Genomic DNA, 24,446 nt, shown 5'->3' with positions numbered 1-24,446 from the left:
GTTCCAGGGCAAAGATGTCTTCATTGCCAACATGTATATTGTACCAACGTGGAAGCACAAAGACGTCGATCCAATGTCAAGCCTTCCAGTGAGTACAATGAAATTTGAAAGATAATAGCTACACTAATCTGAAATTTCTTTCGAAAATATTCATAAATGTTTACTACAGAGGGATGCACATCTAAAGGATGCACTCCTCTTCCCAGCGTGGAGCAAGCACAACGGGCCAGAGCATTACCTTCTCTGTGTAAGTGTTGAAAAGAAAAATACTGGAGGTATCTTATAATTCTTGTGCAATTACATTATTTATGCCTCTTTCTGCATTGACCATTATATCAATCAATCAATCAATGTTTATTTATATAGCCCTAAATCACAAGTGTCTCAAAGGGCTGTACAAGCCACAACGACATCCTCGGTACAGAGCCCACATACGGGCAAGGAAAACTCACCCCAGTGGGACGTCAATGTGAATGACTATGAGAAACCTTGGAGAGGACCGCATATGTGGGTAACCCCCCCCCCCCCCCTCTAGGGGAGACCGAAAGCAATGGATGTCGAGTGGGTCAGACATAATATTGTGAAAGTCTAACACATCAGCGAGAGTCCAGTCCATAGTGGGGCAAGCAGGAACCATCCCGAGTGGAGACGGGTCAGCAGCGTAGAGATGTCCCCATCTGATGAACAGGCTAGCGGTCATAGGTGTTGAGGCCAGCAAAGAGAGAAATTCTCTTGCTGGACTCTCAGTTTGCCCTTTGGCCACCTGGTTTAGGTGATGAGGTGTACAGAGCCATCTTTAGGTCCCTTTATAATAATCCTGGCCACAGTTCCATTTTGGCCACTTTTTGTTCCAGCCATGTTCTGGTTTTGGCTATGGTTCTGTTCTAGTCATCTTTCCCTTCCCCGCTATGCTCATGTTTTAGACATGTTCTTCTTTCGGCTATGTTCCCATTCTAGCCATGTTCCAGTGGTGTGCAACAGGGGTCCCCAACCACAGAGTCATGGACCAGTACTGGTGAAACGTGATTTTGTTCATGCTTTGGCAGTGTTCTAATAGAATTTTCACTTGTTTATTTACAATTTGTCTTCATGTTTTAATATGCCAAGTGGCTTATTGCATTTTATTTTATTCACATTTGGCTTTTTTTACTGCAGGAGCATTGCGCAGCACATCGTCCCAGGAAGCTGGAGTGAGCTCACTGGAAAAGACATGCAGGTAATAGGTTTACTCTATAAAATATAAATGTCTTGTAGTGAACCCAAAGGCTGTATACATTTTCATGGTGCTAATGTGTATTACCAGGAGACCCCACGCCAGACCTCGGGGAATGGCTGTGGTGTTTTCATGCTCATGGTAAGTTGAGCATTTTTAAAGAAGAAGAGTAGGTTAAACTTCCCCCACAATGATGTGAAACACAGCATCAAATTACAAAAATATTTGGTTGCAATTATTGCTTCCAGAGATATTCCTATCCATCACATTTCCAGTATTGATGTTGACGGCTCTTTTCATCAATTTAGTAGATTATTACAAAGTAGAGAAATATTTTTTTCATTACATGTGCTCAGAAAAATTACTATTTTCTATTTTTAGTACTCCCTCTGGCTCTGTACGGACACTACTTTTCACTACAGCGTGGTAAGTATTTAGATATTTAAAAGATTTCAAAATAAGCGGCTCTGAGAGGTAAAAATAATGAACTCATTGTTATATCTGCTCTAGCTGGACATGCAGTCAATCCGGCGTTGGTGGTGTGTCCTTCTAATGGAGCGCTTTGGCATTGAAGGGTAGGAGAACTTCTTGAAATATCTGATGTATTGTTTATCATGATTAGTAACTGCCTGTGATGAGGTGGCGACTTGTCCAGGGTGTACCCTGCCTTCCGCCCGAATGCAGCTGAGATAGGCTACAGCGACCCCCCGCGACCCCAAAAAGGGACAAGCGGTAGAAAATGGATGGATTAGTAACTGTAATCTGAAGAGCTTTTCTTCAATTTCCCAATATGTAAGCTGGGGGAAAAATAACTGGTTCAAAAATAATAATCTAATAACCTTTATTGGTTTGTACCTTGATGTGGTTTAAGAGCTTTTCACTAAAACATGTCTACTTCTGAGGTGACCACCACTTGTGATTATAATTGACGCTTTGTCCTTTATCTGTGTTCCCCATTCTTTAGGTGCAGCTCGCGCAATGTTTGGAACAAAACATTTGTAAACAATAAAAAAACATTTTACATTGCAGTTTTTTGCCTCATTTTAAAGTCTTGAAGAAATACCCAAGGTTTTTCTTTATTATTATGTTCTTATTCTAAATATTGTCGTTTGTCTGACCACTGAGGTACATATGTGCACATAAATGTCATTTTAATTTAGTTCACTTACACAGAGAACTAAAAAAAACCTGAATTTAACGAATACATTTAGTTTGAATAAAGTTTAATAATGTTGATTGATAATTCATTAACTTATTGTACACTGTTATTAATTTCCGCATATGTCCACGAGTCTAATGTGCAGTCAGGAATATCCTCAAGTTAATTTGTCAGTATAATACTTGTCCGATTAATACAGACGTTTTGTTAAAGGCCTACTGAAACCCACTACTACCGACCACACAGTCTGATAGTTTATATATCAATGATGAAATCTTAACATTATAACACATGCCAATACGGCCGGGTTAACTTATAAAGTGACATTTTAAATTTGCCGCTAAACTTCCGGTTCGAAACGCCTCTGAGGATGACGTATGCGCGTGACGTAACCCGGGGAACACGGATATGCCTTCCACATTGAAGCCAATACGAAAAAGCTCTGTTTTCATTTCATAATTCCACAGTATTCTGGACATCTGTGTTCGTGAATCTGTTGCAATCATGTTCATTGCATTATGGAGAAGGAAGCTGAGCAAGCAAAGAAGAAAGTTGTCGGTGCGAAATGGACGTATTTTTCGAACGTAGTCAGCAACAACAGTACACAGCCGGCGCTTCTTTGTTTACATTCCCGGAAGATGCAGTCAAGATGGAAGAACTCGGATAACAGAGACTCTAACCAGGAGGACTTTTGACTTCGATACACAGACGCCTGTAGAGAACTGGGACAACACAGACTCTTACCAGGATTACTTTTATTTGGATGACAAAGACGCAGACGTGCTACTGTGAGTATGCAGCTTTGGCTTCTAAACATTTGATCGCTTGACCGTATGTGCGCAACTTTTTTTTGCGTATGTACGTAACTTTTTTAAAATATATAAGCTTTATGAACCTTGGGTTAGGTGAACGGTCTTTTGGGCTGAGTGATTGTGTGTGTTGATCAGGTGTTTGAATTGTATTGGCGTGTTCTATGGAGCTAGGAGCTAGCATAGGAGCTAGGAGCTAGCATAACAAACACGCAGGTGTTTTTATGCAGGATTAATTTGTGGCATATTAAATATAAGCCTGGTTGTGTTGTGGCTAATAGAGTATATATATGTCTTGTGTTTATTTACTGTTGTAGTCATTCCCAGCTGAATATCAGTTACCGTGAGTATGCAGCCTTGGCTGCTAAACATTTGATAGCTTGACCGTCCGTATGTGCGCGTCACGTACGTAACTTTTTAAAAATATATAAGCTTTATGAACCTTGGGTTAGGTGAACGGTCTTTTGGGCTGAGTGATTGTGTGTGTTGATCAGGTGTTTGAATTGTATTGGCGTGTTCTATGGCGCTAGGAGCTAGCAGAGGAGCTAGGAGCTAGCATAACAAACACGCAGGTGTTTTTATGCAGGATTAATTTGTGGCATATTAAATATAAGCCTGGTTATGTTGTGGCTAATAGAGTATATATACAGTATGTCTTGTGTTTATTTACTGTTGTAGTCATTCCCAGCTGAATATCAGGTCACCCCCGGCTCTCACAGCATCTTCCCTATCTGAATAGCTTCAACTCCCCACTAGTCCTTCACTTGCACTTTACTCATCCACAAATCTTTCATCCTCGCTCAAATTAATGGGGAAATTGTCGCTTTCTCGGTCCGAATCTCTCTCACTTCATGCGGCCATCATTGTAAACAATAGGGAACTTTGCGTATATGTTCAACTGACTATGTCACGCTACTTCCGGTAGGGGCAAGCCTTTTTTTTTATCAGATACCAAAAGTTGCAATCTTTATCGTCGTTGTTCTATACTAAATCCTTTCAGCAAAAATATGGCAATATCGCGAAATGATCAAGTATGACACATAGAATAGATCTGCTATCCCCGTTTAAATAAAAAAAAAATTCATTTCAGTAGGCCTTTAAAGCTGTATTATAAAAAAAAGAGTCAAACGAAGTGCTATCGATCGCTGTCAAAGACGTAAGAGGAAATGACGTACGCGGAAATGACCCCGGAAGTAAATGGGGGATAGGAAGGTTTTTGTAATGGGAAGAAAATTGGCGTGACAACATTGTTGATTGTCATTGGGGATATCCGATATCCCGATATTGTCCAACTCTTAATTACCAATAGCGATATAAACTGATACCGATATATAAAATTGTGGAAATAACACATTATTATGCCTAATTTGGACAACCAGTTATGGTGAAGATAAGGTCCTTTTTAAAAAAAATAAAAAAAATAAGATAAATACATTAAAAACATTTTCTTGAATAAAAAAAGAAAGTAAAACAATATAAAAACAGTTACATAGAAACTAGTAGGCTAAGTAATGAAAATGAGTAAAATTAACTGTTAAAGGTAAGTACTATTAGTGGACCAGCAGCACGCACAATCATGTGTGCTTACGGACTGTATCCCTTGCAGACTGTATTGATATATATTGATATATAATGTAGGAACCAGAATATTAATAACAGAAAGAAACAACCCTTTTGTGTGAATGAGTGTGAATGAGTGTAAATGGGGGAGGGAGGTTTTTTGGGTTGGTGTACTAATTGTAAGTGTATCTTGTGTTTTTTATGTTGATTTAATAAAAAAAATAAAATAAAAAATAAAAAAAACGATACCAATAATAAAAAAAACGATACAGATCATTTCCGATATTACATTTTAAAGCATTTATCGGCCGATATTATCGGACATCTCTAATTGTCATGTCATGTACGGATGTACTTTGTGGACGCCGTAAGTTTTTGCTGTCGTCCAGCATTCTGTTTCTGCTTACTTTGTAGCCGGTTCAGTTTTACTTTCCTTTTTACATAGCCATTGCCTTTTCCTTTCCCTTTCATTCATTTTTGGTTTAAGCATTACATACCTTTTTACCTTCACCCTGCCTCCCGCTGTGGTCTGCACATTTGGATCACAACAAACCATCCTGGTCTCACCCGACACATTCCGAATTTTGCAAAGCATTTAACTACCAGCTGCCACCTACTGACATGGAGTATTACACGGTTACCCTGTTGAGTTTTACACAACACAGACACTAAGCAACGGCACATTATTTGCAGATTATAACTATTGATTTGCAAAAAATATTTTTTGGACCAATTAGGTGAAGTTGCATAATTGGTTGAAAAACACTGATCTATAAAATGACGCTAACTTGTTGAGCCACAAGCAGCACCCAGAATTTCTTGGAAACTTTTTAGGACAACTGCTCTTTCTGCACTTCAGGTGGAGATCCCATTGCAGATTAGAAGTAAGCAATGAACTATGCAGTCCTGGATAGTGATGTGCGATACCACTGATTTTCTTTCCGACCCGATACCAAGAAAAATCTAGAGCTGGTATCGCCGATACCGATCCGATACTTTGTGCAAATATACCTACTGTGTCTGATAAAATTTTAACAGTTGTGGATTTTCAAATATTAATATCTAAACAAAACAACACTAGAAATGTACAAAAAAAATAGCGAAAAAATTGGAATATAAAGCAAAAATGCTGAATTTTAAACTAATAATTAATAACAATAGACTTAGTCACTTAGTCTATATATATATATATTTATAGCATTTTTTTTTAGATAATACAATATTAAAATGCCCCCCCACCCCATACTTGACTTTTCAGTATGTGGAAAAAGTTTAGACACCCCTGATCTAAAATATTACAAGGTCTCGAAATAAAAAATAAAATATTCTTAAAATGTAAACAAAGCTAAATTAGGCAGTTAATCAAAATAAAATGATACTAACTTGTGAATTAATTTATTTGAAAAACTACAACAACAATAATACAAACTCTTAAATATTTAGCTGAACTTTTTTTCAACAAGGGCAACATACTGAAAAATCAAAGTTTGCGAGGCCTTTTTGTTAGCTTTGCGTTATAGGTGACAAAGTGTAAAATTGTTCGGTATTAATACCAAAATTTCAGCTTTTTGTCATGACATTACGATGAATTGATTTACGTGGACCCCGACTTAAACAAGTTGAAAAAGTTATTCGGGTGTTACCATTTAGTGGTCAATTGTACGGAATATGTACTGTGCTGTGCAATCTACTAATAAAAGTTTCAATCAATTCAATCAATCAAAGACATAATGTATTTTGCTCTTTTTTGTTGCATTTTTAAGGTTGTATTTTTTCCAACAACATGCCAACAAATCTCAAGGTGCGGACCACAAATGGCCCCCAGGCCACACTTTGGACACCTCTGCACTAGGTTATGCAGTTACACAATCATTATTATTATTAATTTTATTTGTATTCCATTCTTACATGGGGAAAAAAAACAACAGTAAAAATGTAATAATTAATAATAATATACTTAGTCACCTCTGATACAAAGCTTACACAAAGTTATGTCTTTAAATGTATATATATACATATCTGTTTTTAGCTTTTAAAAAAAAAAAATATCAAAATTACATTTAAAGAAGGAACAACAAACCATTTGGCAGTGTTTACAGTAGAGTTATTGGCAATCGCAGCAGCATTACAATGGGTAGCAGAGTCAGCTAAAATAGGTGGTGGTCTGCTCCGACTCAAGGTCAGCTTTAATCTCTATTCAATATTTTAAGTCCCAAAGCGGACAATAAATAAGGTAATGACATGTATGAAATACTGTTCAGGCTTGAGAGGGTACCAGTGTAAAGTTATTATGGCTTCCAGTGCACAGGGGCACGAAGGGAAATTAATTGGCAGATCAGCTGGCAAAGCAGGCACTAACTGTAGAGCAGCACAAGGAGGTACCTCTCAGTAAAGCAGAGGCAACATCATTCATTAAAGGGGTCATATTGTGATATTTTTATACATGTGAAAGACTACCTTGTGGTCTACATCAGTGGTCCCCAACCACCGGGCCGCGGCAAGAAATGTAAAAAAATATATATATATATACCGTATTTCCTTGAATTGGCGCTGGGAATATAGTATTCGCACGTCTAGAATTACTGCCGGGTCAAACTCGTTTCTCAAAATAATTAACGCATGCTTGGCCTTATCGCCGGTTTATTATTGAAGCTGGATCAAATTCGTTTCGCAAAATATTAATTTTATTATCGCATGTCTATAATTTTCGCCGGGTCAAACTCGTTTCGCAAAATATTTAGCATATGGCTAGAACTTCCACCGGGTCAAATTCGTTACGTCACGAGTGACGCATCTGTCCTCATTTTCAAAATGGAGGAAGCTGCTTTCAGTAGTTTACAATCGCACAAAGGAAAAAAGATAAAGAGCTTTTCAGTAGGATTTAAGGTCCAAGCTATTGAATACCGGTACAGTATGCTAAAGAGAACAGTAAGCAGCTATGTTTTATTAATATACCGTAGCTGCGTGTGTGAAATACTGTATAAGTCATTAAATGACTCCCGCCTCCTGGTGGTAGAGGGCGCTGCCGCGCTAGTGATCCTTCTTGCAACTTCCGGTACTGCAGAAGAAGTGAACACACGCAGCAAGAGATTTTTTTTTTTTCCTCTGCCTGAACTTTTAACATGGAGGATTACATACCGGTATCTAAAATAAAACAGTTTTCTAAACTGGACTTTCAATCGAAGCAGGAGGTAATAATTAAAGGAATATCTCCATCGAAACAGAGACTTTTAAAACTGAAGAAAGAAAATAAGGAAGAGTTCTATAAACAAGTTATCGATGCTTTTGGTCAGAAGGAGCTGCAAATGGACTCCATTTATAAGTACAGGTAAGACCATAATAACGTTTTTTTTTAATTAAATGTGCTTTTCATGATGGTATGCTTACATCACACTCAAAGCACACGCCTAAATTTTATGGATTCCTTTTGGTAAACGCCAGAGTGAGAAGAGGTTTTAAAATAATTACCGCATGCACGGCCATCCCGCCGGTTTCCGGTAAACGCAGATGTGACAGGAGGTTTTAAATTAATTAACGCCCCTGCGGCTATTCAAGGAAATACGGTATATATATATTTTTTTAGTTGTTTTTTATTAAATCAACATAAAAAACACAAGATACACTTACAATTAGTGCACCAACCCAAAAAACCTCCCTCCCCCATTTACACTCATTCACACAAAAGGGTTGTTTCTTTCTGTTATTAATATTTCTGGTTCCTACATTATAAATCAATATAGATCAATACAGTCTGCAGGGATACAGTCCGTAAGCACGCATGATTGTATTTTTTAATGACAAAAAAGTTAAAATAATAATAATTGTTATTTATTTTATTCTTTTAAATCCCCCCTTTTAAATCTGGGACACACCAGACTGAATAAGACATAACACCTTATACTGTAAGTAAACCCCCAAAAGGATTATGTGTACCCTCAAAAGTGTGCTTAGCATCAATCAAAACATTTGAGTGACGATTTTAGAAGAAACAATCAAGTAGAGGTGTTATAACACCACGGCAGTCCAACTTAAGTATTAGAAGTTGTCAAGTTATCATCAACTGACCAATGAAGATGTTTCCTCGCTGGTGGCGTCCACAACTGGCTACTGCAGTAGCAGCTGTTTTTCACACAGCTTTATGGCGACGAGTAGTCGTCATATTTGCAAACATATCACCTGACACGTAGAAGTCACGTGGGAAATGTTGGGCTGGGTATTTTGGAGTTAAATTTAAAATCCGTTATCGATTTGTACCGATAATTTTTTACACCCCTAATTGGTATCAATCTAACATAATTTTAAAAGGCAAAAAATACATTTTATCAAACTAGAAAAAAAGAAAACTTTAGATTTAAGAACGTCAGACTTTATATGAAGTTGAAGACTTTTTAATGACAAGGACGTTAAAGGCCTACTGAAACCCACTACTACCGACCACGCAGTCTGATAGTTTATATATCAATGATGAAATCTTAACATTATAACACATGCCAATACGGCCGGGTTAACTTATAAAGTGACATTTTAAATTTGCCGCTAAACTTCCGGTTCGAAACGCCTCTGAGGATGACGTATGCGCGTGACGTAGCCCGGCGAACACGGGTATGCCTTCCACATTGAAGCCAATACGAAAAAGCTCTGTTTTCATTTCATAATTCCACAGTATTCTGGACATCTGTGTTCGTGAATCTGTTGCAATCATGTTCATTGCATTATGGAGAAGGAAGCTGAGCAAGCAAAGAAGAAAGTTGTCGGTGCGAAATGGACGTATTTTTCGAACGTAGTCAGCAACAACAGTACACAGCCGGCGCTTCTTTGTTTACATTCCCGAAAGATGCAGTCAAGATGGAAGAACTCGGATAACAGAGACTCTAACCAGGAGGACTTTTGACTTCGATACACAGACGCCTGTAGAGAACTGGGACAACACAGACTCTTACCAGGATTACTTTGATTTGGATGACAAAGACGCAGACGTGCTACTGTGAGTATGCAGCTTTGGCTTCTAAACATTTGATCGCTTGACCGTATGTGCGCAACTTTTTTTTGCGTATGTACGTAACTTTTTTAAAATATATAAGCTTTATGAACCTTGGGTTAGGTGAACGGTCTTTTGGGCTGAGTGATTGTGTGTTGATCAGGTGTTTGAATTGTATTGGCGTGTTCTATGGAGCTAGGAGCTAGCATAGGAGCTAGGAGCTAGCGTAACAAACACGCAGGTGTTTTTATGCAGGATTAATTTGTGGCATATTAAATATAAGCCTGGTTGTGTTGTGGCTAATAGAGTATATATATGTCTTGTGTTTATTTACTGTTGTAGTCATTACCAGCTGAATATCAGGTACCGTGAGTATGCAGCCTTGGCTGCTAAACATTTGATAGCTTGACCGTATGTGCGCGTCACGTACGTAACTTTTAAAAAAATATATAAGCTTTATGAACCTTGGGTTAGGTGAACGGTCTTTTGGGCTGAGTGATTGTGTGTGTTGATCAGGTGTTTGAATTGTATTGGCGTGTTCTATGGAGCTAGGAGCTAGCAGAGGAGCTAGGAGCTAGCGTAACAAACACGCAGGTGTTTTTATGCAGGATTAATTTGTGGCATATTAAATATAAGCCTGGTTGTGTTGTGGCTAATAGAGTATATATATGTCTTGTGTTTATTTACTGTTGTAGTCATTCCCAGCTGAATATCAGGTCACCCCCGGCTCTCACAGCATCTTCCCTATCTGAATAGCTTCAACTCCCCACTAGTCCTTCACTTGCACTTTACTCATCCACAAATCTTTCATCCTCGCTCAAATTAATGGGGAAATTGTCGCTTTCTCGGTCCGAATCTCTCTCACTTCATGCGGCCATCATTGTAAACAATAGGGAACTTTGCGTATATGTTCAACTGACTACGTCACGCTACTTCCGGTAGGGGCAAGCCTTTTTTTTATCAGATACCAAAAGTTGCAATCTTTATCGTCGTTGTTCTATACTAAATCCTTTCAGCAAAAATATGGCAATATCGCGAAATGATCAAGTATGACACATAGAATAGATCTGCTATCCCCGTTTAAATAAAAAAAAATCATTTCAGTAGGCCTTTAAACGTTATTCAAGTCTGTCTGCTAGTCATCGCCGTCAGTCATCAAAACAAAAATGGCGGATAGCTACGATGGCTGAGAAAGGTTAAAACAAATACAAACGTCACAAGACAATATCTTAAATTACCACACAACAACTTTCGGCGACAGCACAATTGCAAAAGCCACAACAAATACAAACGCCACAACACAATAATATAAAGCCACAACACAATTTTAAGCCACAAAGGGCGCGACGGACGTGACAGCGGAGAAAGTTACGGGCAACGGACCGACTTCCTGAACATAGTATATTAGTTTTATTGAAAAAGTAAAAAAAAGGTCACACTTCACTTACTTTTCCAACTTCATTACACACTTTTCAACTTCCGACTCAGGAAGTCTATGAGACGCCAAAACTCGTCCGCTGTCACTTCTCTTCTGTCTCGATATTGTCGTGTTTTGGCAAATAATTGTGTTGTGGCATTTGTATTTGTTGTGACTTTTGTTGTTTATTAAAAAGAGAGTAGTAGCAGATCAAACCACTGCTCATTTAACCTGAAGAGATTTGCTTGTACTTTATTGTTTTGACATAAATGTACTTTGTATTTGTATTATTTCTATGTCAAAAACAACAATACAAGTAGAAGGTAAATCTACTGTTCATTCAACCTGAAGAGATGTTGGTCCCACTTTATTTTTGATATGAATATTGTATTATTTTATGTTGAAACCCCAAAACAGAAGCTAAATCTACTGTTAATATGTTGTTTACTGTACTTTTATTGAAAGCTTCTTGGATATTGAAAATGTGATCAGAAAATGTTTCCTCTTGTTACTTCAAGCTAAAGTGTTGCTTGCACTTTATTCAAATAAGATGCGAATGCATTGTTTATTAATTGTTGTTTATTTGTTTGTATACATCATAATCCATGTATACATCATTCCTTACAAGAAATAACAATAATTGTTGATTACTTGTTTGCATTATAATTCATGTACAGTATACATCATTCCTAACAAGAAATAACATTAATTGTTGTTTACTTGTTTGTTTTGTATCATAATTCATGTATACATCATTCCTTACAAGAAATAACAGCAATATAGGAAAGTTCACCTGTAGTGTCTACTATTTATTTCACACTCACACTGCTTGATCTGTTTTGATAAAAATGTTACTGAATCCATTTCAACTCACTCGAAAGTTTTGGATAGTATCATTCTAAAAAAAAAATATCGTCCCTGAACCGTATCGGCAACCTCAAATTCTGAATTGAATCGTTAAGACGACTCGTTACACCCCTAATGTATACGGTATAATTTTGTCATTTCCTAGTAGGTCAGGGGTGTCCAAAGTGCGGCCCGGGGGCCATTTGCGGCCCGCAGGTAATTTTTTGACGGCCCCACGGCACATTCTAAAAATACGATTAAAAAAAAACAAAAAACATAAAAAGTGGTATAAAAGAGCAAACAGGTGAAATGTAACAAGAGAATGTTGCAATGTTGACTCTAGTAACACAAAGCTGTCACGCAGGCTGTTTCTTTCTCTAAAAAATAATAATGAATCAAAAACAATGTTTTTATGATTTACCTATTCGAGGCTCCAATTACGTCACATTAAATATTCCACTTTGAAATATTTTTTGGGGACAGTGTTGCATACTTTGTGTTTGACATATAAAAAACTAAGTTTTTTTTTTTTTTAAAGAAGGGCCTAAAATGAACAAACAAGAAACATAAACAACAATAAAAGTTATAATTGACGGATAGATGTGAAGTTGATCTCGAGACTATTGTGTTAAAAGTTTTAAAAAAAATTAAAATGTATTTTTAACACTTTCCTGAGCTCCCCTTTTTTAGTGGGACTTTTTTTTTTAAGTGTCATTGCTTAAAAAAAAAAAACATTAAAATCAATGTTGTTATGAGTTATGTTATGAGCTCCAATTATTATATAATTTGAAATATTCCACTTTAAAATTTTATTGGGGGAAAATGTTTTGTTTTTTCCATAAAAAACAGGGTTTTCTTTGACAAAAAGGGCATACAACTTAAATCTTAAAAAAAAAAAAAATTATATTGACGGATAGACCTAATGTTGATCTGGAAATTTAATCTTTGAATAATAATACTAAATAATGACACTTTTTTTTTTACCTAAACCCTTTGGGGTCCCCGGTATTAAGCCTGAGTGGAGGCCTGAATGTACATTTTTTCTACATATATTGTATTGGTTTTTAAAATAAAAAATATCAATATGGCCCCCACTTGCTTTGATTTTTCAGTGTGCGGCTCTCAGTGGAAAAAGTTTGGACACCCCAGTAGTAGGTGGATTCAAGAGAGGAATCATCTTTATGTAGGGAAGGAAGAAGCAGGAGGTCAAGGTCTGGTTCTTGGTAAGAAAAGGCTTTTCTTGTGGTTTTAGTCAAAGATTCTATCTTAAAGTGGCAGTAGAGTGGAAAAACAAGTTCCCTCTATGATGAAGCTATTATCATATATATCTGATGTATGACACCAAAAGACTTCCAAAGTGTCCGAGTAAATAGATATGATCAAAATAGTATCAATCTCAAGGAGTTTCCCGAGCCATTTTGAGAGATAACGAGGAAGCCAGTCATGTGATCTGTGACGTAGAGGAGGAACCACAGATCCCTTCCCCATCAACAACAATTCTAATCAAGCAAGACTTTGTGAAAGCCAACAACGATTACTTTGGGGAGAATTATGATCCAGAACCTTATGTTTTTGAGTCCGAACACAAAGAGGTTTTAGAAGCCGAGTGCTAAACGGATGTAACTTTATTGTGACACTATAGCATTAGCAGCATTGCTAGGTGCTAAACATAGAAACTAACCTTAATAAAACATAATAAAACAAACACTTACGGTAATATTTCTACTCTCGCTGGGATGTCGACCGACCGGACGCTCACATAAATGTGTTTAGATGAAGAATCAGTCACAGTCCTCGCAAAGGGTTAAACAAGGTTTTGTCGTTTTGGCCATGTGAAAGTGGACCAGCCTGTCGGTCCATAGTCACATTTGTATACTACCAGGTGAGAGATGCGTGAATTATAATCTAGAATTTACTTTTAGCAAGTTTTGAGACCAAACAGAAGCAGAGAGTATAATGAGCGCAACAGAGGACCCTCCATCTGTTTACTCAATTGTTAGATATTTAGTTACCATTTAGAAAGCATAAAAAAATCCAAGCACATGTGTTCTTGTCTTACATAAGGATTGTGAATGATAAACAGCACATCTCTTTACAATGTTTGCGTATTTCCAGTATGACCGATCTAATAAAATGGTCAGAGTGCTGAAGTGTTACTACAGTGGCGTAGAATCTACAAGAATTGCTGAAGATGGCCGACTGAATTTCTGGCATTTTGTGATGTTTCGACGGTATTTTCACATACTTTGCAGATGGTAAATACAATTGAATACGGTTTTAAAGGGCAAGCGGTAGAAAATGGATGGATGAATGGATACAATGAAACACAATTAAGTATATAACGTCAACTTGTTTTTACACTCTACTGCTACGTTAAATATATAGCATGAAGATTAGATTACAAAAATGTCTGATCATCGACTGCACAGAAGTAACTAACCTCCTTCAGTCTTTCAGTCTCGTTCTCAGGACAGGATCGATGCGGGGACAGAAGGCTCTTCCTAGCATCAAGAGCCAGACGCTCAGAGGTATGTGTTGATGCCTCCTGAACATGTTTACTTGCAGTTATTACCAATTTTATTAACTACCTTTATTAATAGTTATTACCAATGTTACGTTTGTGAGTCGGTCAGCTGGACGACAAAAGGCAGCAGTCTGACGTCATGTCCCTTCTGGAGTCTTTGAAGGTACCCATCCATCCATCCATCTTCTTCCGCTTATCAGAAGTCGGTCGTGGGGGCAGCAGCCTAAGCAGGGAAGCCAAGACTTCCCTCTCCCCAGCCACTTAATCCAGCCGGGAGACATAGTCTTCCCAACGTGTCCTGGGTCTTCCCCGTGGCCTCCTACCGGTCGGACGTGCCCAAAAACACCTCCCTAGGGAGGCGTTCGGGTGGCATCCTGACCAGATGCCCGAACCACCTCATCTGGCTCGTCTCATTGTGGAGGAGCAGCGGCTTTACTTTGATCTCCTCCCGGATGACAGAGCTTCTCACCTTATCTCTAAGGGAGAGCCCCGCCACTCGGCGGAAGAAGCTCATTTCGGCCGCTTGTACCCGTGATCTTGTCCTTTCGATCATAACCCAAAGCTCACGACCATAGGCGAGGATGGGAACGTAGATCGATCGGTAAATGGAGAGCTTTGCCTTCCGGCTCAGCTCCTTCTTCACCACAACGGACCGATACAACGAAGACGCCGCACCGATCCGCCTGTACCCGTGATCTTGTCCTTTCGATCATAACCCAAAGCTCACGACCATAGGCGAGGATGGGAACGTAGATCGATCGGTAAATGGAGAGCTTTGCCTTCCGGCTCAGCTCCTTCTTCACCACAACGGACCGATACAACGAAGACGCCGCACCGATCCGCCTGTACCCGTGATCTTGTCCTTTCGATCATAACCCAAAGCTCACGACCATAGGCGAGGACGGGAACGTAGATCGATCGGTAAATGGAGAGCTTTGCCTTCCGGCTCAGCTCCTTCTTCACCACAACGGACCGATACAACGAAGACGCCGCACCGATCCGCCTGTACCCGTGATCTTGTCCTTTCGATCATAACCCAAAGCTCACGACCATAGGCGAGGACGGGAACGTAGATCGATCGGTAAATGGAGAGCTTTGCCTTCCGGCTCAGCTCCTTCTTCACCACAACGGACCGATACAACGAAGACGCCGCACCGATCCGCCTGTACCCGTGATCTTGTCCTTTCGATCATAACCCAAAGCTCACGACCATAGGCGAGGACGGGAACGTAGATCGATCGGTAAATGGAGAGCTTTGCCTTCCGGCTCAGCTCCTTCTTCACCACAACGGACCGATACAACGAAGACGCCGCACCGATCCGCCTGTACCCGTGATCTTGTCCTTTCGATCATAACCCAAAGCTCACGACCATAGGTGAGGATGGGAACGTAGATCGATCGGTAAATGGAGAGCTTTGCCTTCCGGCTCAGCTCCTTCTTCACCACAACGGACCGATACAACGAAGACGCCGCACCGATCCGCCTGTACCCGTGATCTTGTCCTTTCGATCATAACCCAAAGCTCACGACCATAGGTGAGGATGGGAACGTAGATCGATCGGTAAATGGAGAGCTTTGCCTTCCGGCTCAGCTCCTTCTTCACCACAACGGACCGATACAACGAAGTCGCCGCACCGATCCGCCTGTACCCGTGATCTTGTCCTTTCGATCATAACCCAAAGCTCACGACCATAGGTGAGGATGGGAACGTAGATCGATCGGTAAATGGAGAGCTTTTTCTTCCGGCTCAGCTCCTTCTTCACCACAACGGACCGATACAACGAAGACGCCGCACCGATCCGCCTGTACCCGTGATCTTGTCCTTTCGATCATAACCCAAAGCTCACGACCATAGGCGAGGATGGGAACGTAGATCGATCGGTAAATGGAGAGCTTTGCCTTCCGGCTCAGCTCCTTCTTCACCACAACGGACCGATACAACGAAGACGCCGCACCGATCCGCCTGTACCCGTGATCTTGTCCTTTCGATCATAACCCAAAGCTCACGACCATAGGCGAGGACGGGAACGTAGATCGATCGGTAAATGGAGAGCTTTGCCTTCCGGCTCAGCTCCTTCTTCACCACAACGGACCGATACAACGAAGACGCCGCACCGATCCGCCTGTACCCGTGATCTTGTCCTTTCGATCATAACCCAAAGCTCACGACCATAGGCGAGGATGGGAACGTAGATCGATCGGTAAATGGAGAGCTTTGCCTTCCGGCTCAGCTCCTTCTTCACCACAACGGACCGATACAACGAAGACGCCGCACCGATCCGCCTGTCGATCTCACGATCCACTCTTCCCTCACTCGTGAACAGTGTTGGGACTAACGCGTTACTGTAACGCTGTTAGTTTCGGCGGTAACTAGTAATCTAACGCGTTATTTTTTTATATACAGTAACTCAGTTACCGTTACTGCATGATGCGTTACTGCGTTATTTTACGTTTTTTGTATGTAGTATCGGCTAGAAACTGAAGATCTGAGTGTGTTTTATTGGAGCACTCCGGTGGAAAAGAAGAGGCGTGCTTTCCCCCACCCACAGAAAGCACGCCTCCCCGCAGGGGAGACGTTCCTCCAGAGCCGTACTTCGGGTCTAACAACCTTCAGTTTACCCGGAAGAGGGTCTTTACAGCTGAGGGTGAATGACGAGCCCGGCGGTTTGTTGCAACTTTGTGACTTTATTGCACACAGCCATCCACCAAGCTAGAGCACTAGGGATGTGCGTATCGATCCTGTGGTATCGATATATCGATACTCACACGCTACTCATTTGGCATCACTTTTCTGAAAAAAGTATCGATCTAAACCAAAAAACGGTGTGTGGGGGGTGCAAGCATCACTTTCAGATGTTTTTGATTATTTACTTAACTTACTATGTGCTGGGACAGCCCTGTACCTGGCAGAGTATACAGCTGGCCCAGTCACGTGACAGGAGACAGCGAATGAGCGTGGTCAACGTGCAACACACACACAGCCAGAAGACAGCGTTGTTACTTTTCCTGAACAGCAATCCGAGACTTCAGTAAAGTGTGACGTGTGACGACATATCTCGAGTACACTAAAGGTGTGATGGTGTCAGACATTTTTGTAGATCATTTTTCCAAGTTCATTTCCTCAGGGAACTGTCTTTCGTATGCAGGTTTATAGGGCAAGGAAATCCTAGTTTAATTGTGATAAGGAAATTATTGACTTTGCTTCAGAGAAGTGTTATAAATTTACTTCCACAAAGAGGTTTGAAACATGACATTGTTATGAATAAATGTTTTTTTAAGCTTTTTCTACCAAGACTTTTTTTTTGAGAAATAAGAAAAGTGAAAATGTTTATATTTTTGTTTATATTTAATTTATTTTTATTTTTATTTTACTTTTATTATATATTGACCATAATGAATGTGGTATAAATGGTCTGTATTTGTCTTGTGATTTGTCTTAAATAATAACAATAGTAATAATATTTTTGACCGACAAAAATTGCCAATAAGAAATTAATGGTATCGGTATCGATGAAAATGCAAGAAAAAGTATCAGTATCGTATCGAATCCTAAAAGTGTGGTATCGCCCATCCCTATAGAGCACCTACAGCACTCACTGTCGCCGCTCCCTCGCCTCTCTCGCCCACTCACTCACTGACGTCACTCACCTCTCATGCTGTCATATCTTAAAGGGCCACACACACACACACACACACATACGCTACTCTCATAACAACTAACAAGACATCATGGCGAAGCCAGAAGTCGAGTTTTTTAAAGGCCTACTGAAATGATTTTTTTTTATTTAAACGGGAATAGCAGATGCATTCTATGTGTCATACTTGATCATTTCGCGATATTGCCATATTTTTGCTGAAAGGATTTAATAGAGAAAATCGACGATAAAGTTCGCAACTTTTGCTCGCTGATAAAAAAAAAGCCTTGCCTATACCGGAAGTAGAGTGACGTCACAGGAGCTAGTATTCCTCACAATTCCCCATTGTTTACAATGGAGCGAGAGAGATTCGGACCGAGAAAGTGATGATTACCCCATTAATTTGAGCGAGGATGAAAGATTCGTAGATGAGGAACGTTACAGTGAAGGACTTGAGAGACAGTGATGGACGTATCTTTTTTCGCTCTGACCGTAACTTAGGTACAAGCTGGCTCATTGGATTCCACTCTCTCCTTTTTTTTATTGTGGATCACGGATTTGTATTTTAAACCACCTCGGATACTATATCCTCTTGAAAATGAGAGTCGAGAACGCAAAATGGACATTCAGTGCCTTTTATCTCCACGACAATACATCGGCGAAATGCTTTAGCTACGAGCTAACGTGATAGCATCGTGCTTTAACTGCATATAGAAACAAAAAAATAAAGGATAGAAGGAAGGATAGATAGAAAATCAACAATACTATTAAACCGTGGACATGTAAATACACGGTTAATGCTTTCCAGGCTGGCGAAGGTTAACAATGCTGTGCTAACGACGCCATTGAAGCTAACTTAGCAACTTAGCAACGGGACCTCACAGAGCTATGCTAAAAACATTAGCTCTCTACCTACGCCAGCCAACCCTCATCTACTCATCAACACCCGTGCTCACCTGCGTTCCAGCGATCGGCAGAAGGACGAAGGACTTCACCCGATGCGTTTGGCGGCCCGGAGACGTAGGAAGTCAAGGTGAGGTCGGCAGCTAGCGCGGCTAGCGCTCCAACAAAGTCCTCCTGGTTGTGTTGCTGTAGTCCGCTGCTAATACACCGATCCCACCTACAACTGTCTTCTTTGCAGCCTTCATTGTTCATTAAACAAATTGCAAAAGATGTCCAAAATACTGTGGAATTATGAAATGAAAACAGAGCTTTTTGTATAGGATTCTACGGGTACCATAACTTCCGTTACTCTGACTTCGTCACGCGCATACGTCATCATACCGCGACGTTTCAGCCGGATATTCCCCGGGAAGTTTTAAAAGTCACTTTATAAGTTAACCCGGCCGTATTGGCATGTGTTGCAATGTTAAGATTTCATCATTGATATATAAACTATCAGACTGCGTGGTCGCTAGTAGTAGGTTTCAGTAGGCCTTTAACATGGACACATTCTCAATACTTTTCTTTTGTCGAGCACAAAGAAAATAACATTTTAGTTAAATGTAAGTTGTGTCTTGGATCAACGATCCTATCTACTTAGAGTTAAAGTTAAAGTGCCATTATGTTGCAGCTATTTGAAATAGTTTTGTCAATTTTTTCTGGCCTGAAATAAATTGGCCATTTGAAACATATCTTTGTCTTTGTGTGTTGTATGTAGACCACATTGCTTTCTGAGCTCAGTGATGCAAATGCATTTCAAGTTCATCAACAGATGGTATTATTCTCCAGTGCAATAACAGTACTAAAATGAAGGCTAAAAGGGCATTAATGGGAGCCTTAAAAAAAGGGGGGGAAAAATAAGTAACTAAGTAGTTACTTTTCACAGTAACGCATTACTTTTTGGTGTAAATAACTGAGTTAGTAACTGAGTTACTTTTGAAATAAAGTAACTAGTAATTGTAACTAGTTACTGGTTTTCAGTAACTAACCCAACACTGCTCGTGAACAAGACTCCGAGGTACTTGAATTCCTCCACTTGGGGAAAGATCTCCTCCCCCACCCGGAGATGGCACTCCACCCTTTTCCGGGCGAGAACCATGGACTCGGACTTGGAGGTGCTGATTCCCATCCCAGTCGCTTCACACTCAGCTGCGAACCGATCCAGTGAGAGCTGAAGATCCTGGCCAGATACCCTCAACACCCTGACTGCGCCTAGAAATTCTGTCCATAAAAGTTATGAACAGGAATCGGTGACAAAGTCCAACCCTCACTGGAAACGTGTCCGACTTACTGCCGGCAATGCGGACCAAGCTCTGACACTGATCATACAGGGAGCGGACCGCCCCAATCAGACAGTCCGATACCCCATACTCTCTGAGCACTCTCCACAGGACTTCCCAGGGTACACGGTTGAATGCTTCTGCAAGTCCACAAAGCACATGTAGACTGGTATGGGCAAACTCCCATGCACCCTCAAAGACCCTGCCGAGAGTATAGAGCTGGTCCACAGTTCCACGACCAGGACGAAAACCACACTGTTCCTCCTGAGTCCGAGGTTCGACTATCCGGCGTAGCCTCCTCTCCAGTACACCTGAATAGACCTTACCGGGAAGGCTGAGGAGTGTGATCCCACGATAGTTGGAACACACCCTCCAGTGCCCCTTCTTAAAGAGAGGAACCACCACCCAGGTCTGCCAATCCAGAGGTACCGCCCCCGATGTCCACACGATGTTGCAGAGTCTTGTCAACTCTTTGAAGGTACATAACCATAAAAAACCCATAAAATATTGCTGAGCCAGCAAAACACGAACATTGTCAGTACGTATTTTGAAACTCCTGTTGTGTACTTTATAAAATAACTTTTCATGATTTACACCAGGGGTGTCCAAAGTGCGGCCCGGGGGCCATATGCGGCCCCGTGGCACATTCTGAAAATACTATTTAAAAAAAGCATACAGGTGAAATGTACCGTAATTTCCGGACTATAAGCCGCTACTTTTTCCCCTCGTTCTGGTCCCTGCGGCTTATACAAGGGTGCGGCTTATTTACGGCCTGTTCTTCTCCGACACCGACGAAGAGGATTTCGGTGGTTTTAGTACGCAGGAGGAAGACGATGACACAATGATTAAAGACTGACTTTTCATATACCGGTAGGCTGGTTATTTTGATAACGTACAGGTGAGCACTTTGTATTACTTTGCACCGTTGTATTATTTGTACTCTGCACGAATGCTGTTCGCCATGTCAAAGATGTGAAAGTTTGATTGAATGATTGAAAGATTTATTGTTAATAAATGGGACGCTTTGCGTTCCCAAACAGTCATCTCTGTCCCGACAATCCCCTCCGTGGTAGCAGGAACCCCTATATACTACGGTAATTACACATCAAAACCCTGCGGCTTATAGTCGGGTGCGGCTTATATATGGAGCAATCTGTATGTTCCCCTAAATTTAGCTGGTGCGGCTTATAGTCAGGTGCGGCTTATAGTCCGGAAATTACGGTAACAAGAAAAAGTTGCAATGTCGACTCTAATAACAAAGCTATCAGACAGGCTGTTTTTTTTTTTCTTTAAAGCTGTCACTGCTCAAAAAATAATCAAAATCAATGTTATGAATTATTGATTTTTTAAATTATTTATATTTGATATATTTGTATATATTTTATTATATTTATTATTATTATTAATATTACAATTATTATCAAGCCTCCAATTACTTTACATCCAAAATATTGCTTTGAAATATTTTTTGGGGAAAATATTGCATATACAAAGTTTTCTTTGACAAAAAGGGCAACAACAAAAAAACATGAAACATTTATTTTAAAAAATTACAATAGATGGATGGATCTTAACTTGATCTAAAGTCTTAAGCGTTGAAAGTAAAAAAGAATAATTGTATGACCCATATCACTTTTATGATTTTTTTCCCCTTTTCACTTAATAAAAATGTGTGATTTTAACTGTCATTATTATTTGTTATTTAAATGAATTAAAATCAACGGTGTTATGAATTATTGAACGATTTAAGTCTCCAATGACTTTATATTAAATATTTCACTTTGGAAAATTTTCTTGGGGAAATTTCATATTTTGTTTTCACCATACAAAACTGTTTGCTTTGACAAAAAGTATATAAAACATTCCTTCTATTAAAATAAAAATAAAATAAATAAATAAATAAATAAATAAATAAATAAATAAATAATATATATATATGACCTATTTTTAACATGTTTATGACTGAGAACAGGAGGGGAGCACTAAAGGTAAAAAAAAAAAAATGGCTATACTGTATTGGTTTTGAAAATGAAAAATTTTAAAATGGCCCCCAAATGCTTTGATTTTACAGTGTGCGGCCTTCAGTGGAAATAGTTTGGACATCCCTGCTGTACACGATGAAAGGCTTTTGAAACGTCTGCGAGCACATGAAAATGTAAAATGTTGAGATTAGATCAGTTCGAGCTGAGATGTATCCTGTTTGAAAGTTTGATTGTCTTTTTGGGATTTGAATTCACTTATGTTGATGACTCCTCTTGGATCTTCTTTCAAGGCTTCTGGTCCAGAACTTTCCACAGCGGGTTGTGGTACACCCAAGCTTCACCCTGTACACCCACAAAAACACACAAAATGTATACTGGATATGTATACTGTATTTCCAAACTCACTATGTAGAAAGCATGAATGTTTTTAACACTCTTTATGTGCAACATCCATGCTAGCAGAGGGGCTAGTAACACTTTTTGGATAAATTGTACCCCGCGACCCCGAAGGGAATAAGCGGTAGAAAATGGATGGATGGATGGATGGATGTACTCGTCAGAGTAGTTTTATTGCAACATACTTGAGTATTTTTGTGAAGTAGAAACACTTTTTCTACAAAACCCAAAACTAGTGAAGTTGGCACGTTGTGTAATTCGTAAATAAAAACAGAATAGAATGATTTGCAAATCCTTTTCAATTTGTATTAAATTGACTGTAAAAACAAGATATTTGATGTTCGAACTGAAAAACTATATTTTTATTAACTTAGAATTTAATGGCAGCAACACATTACAAAAAAGTTGGCACAGGGGCATTTTTACCACTGTGTTACATGGCCTTTCCTTTTAACAACACTCAGTAAACGTTTGGGAACTGAGGAGACACATTTTTTAAGCTTTTCAGGTGGAATTCTTTCCCAATTTTGCTTGATGTACAGCTTAAGTCGTTCAACAGTCCGTGGGTCTCCGTTGTGGTATTTTAGGCTTCATATTGCGCCACACATTTTCAATGGGAAACAGGTCTGGACTACAGGCAGGCCAGTCTAGTACCCGCACTCTTTTAGTATGAAGCCACGCTGTTGTAACACGTAGCTTGGCATTGTCTTGCTGAAATAAGCAGGGGCGTCCATGATAACGTTGCTTGGATGGCAACATATGCTGCTCCAAAACCTGTATGTACCTTTCAGCATTAATGGTGCCTTCACAGATGTGTAAGTTACCCATGCCTTGGGCACTAATACACCCCATCACAGATGCTGGCTTTTGAGCTTTGCGCCTATAACAAATCGGATGGTTCTTTTCCTCTTGGTTCCGGAGGACATGACGTCCACAGTTTCCAAAAACAATTTGAAATGTGGACTCGTCAGACCACAGAACACTTTTCCACTTTGCATCAGTCCATCTTAGATAAGCGAAGCCGATGGCGTTTCTGGGTGTTGTTGATAAATAGCTTTCGCTTTGCATAGTAGAGTTTTAATTTGCACTTACAGATGTAGTGACGGGTTTGGGTTGGGGTGGTGGGGTCTTTTGGTGGGGGGGGGGTGTTGGTGTCTCTTGTTTGCGTGTTGGCGTTTGGGCTTGCTGGCGGGCTGGCGCTGGCTGGTCTCTGTGATCCTGTTGGCGTGTGGTTGCCGGTCGCGGTTTTTTTTTTGAACGATTTGATTGGGTGGTGCTGGCTATCTGGGGGTGTTGTGGTTGCTGTTTCTGCTGCCGTTTGTTTGTGGTGTGGGCACCCGTGGCTGCTGGGTCTGGTGCAGGGGGGTGGCTGATGTTGTGACGGGTGGCAGCGCGCGCGCGTGGTGGTTGTCGGGGCTGACAAACTGTGTATATGTATGTGTGTGTGTGTGTATGTATGTATGTATGTATGTATGTATGTATGTATGTATGTATGTATGTATGTATGTATGTATGTATGTATGTATGTATGTATGTATATGTGTATGCATGTGTATGTATGTGTACATGTGTATGTTTATGTGTATGTATACATATATGTATGTATATTTCTGGGGGTACGTTCTGGGCCTGCCTGTCGGGTGGGGGTCGGCGCCTCAGGCTACTGCATCCGGACTGCGTGTCTGGAGCTCCTGGGTCCCACCGT

General features: G+C 40.0%; 1 protein-coding gene across 4 annotated transcripts in view; it reads right to left on the bottom strand.

Moving 5' to 3' along the window:
* Positions 1-22,097: 22,097 nt before the first annotated feature.
* LOC133635521 (oxysterol-binding protein-related protein 10-like) overlaps positions 22,098-24,446 on the bottom strand; it is a 60,008-nt gene continuing 57,659 nt past the window's right edge. For all 4 annotated transcript variants that reach the window (XM_062028708.1, XM_062028709.1, XM_062028710.1 and 1 more), the window contains one exon: positions 22,098-22,687. In XM_062028708.1, coding sequence (XP_061884692.1) covers positions 22,631-22,687 — 57 coding nt within the window. In that variant the 3' untranslated portion in view covers positions 22,098-22,630. The remainder of the gene's footprint in view (positions 22,688-24,446) is intronic.

This window comes from Entelurus aequoreus, linkage group LG20, assembly GCF_033978785.1.
Source record: "Entelurus aequoreus isolate RoL-2023_Sb linkage group LG20, RoL_Eaeq_v1.1, whole genome shotgun sequence".
NCBI lineage: Eukaryota > Metazoa > Chordata > Actinopteri > Syngnathiformes > Syngnathidae > Entelurus > Entelurus aequoreus.
This window is presented reverse-complemented; position numbering and strand designations above follow the sequence as displayed.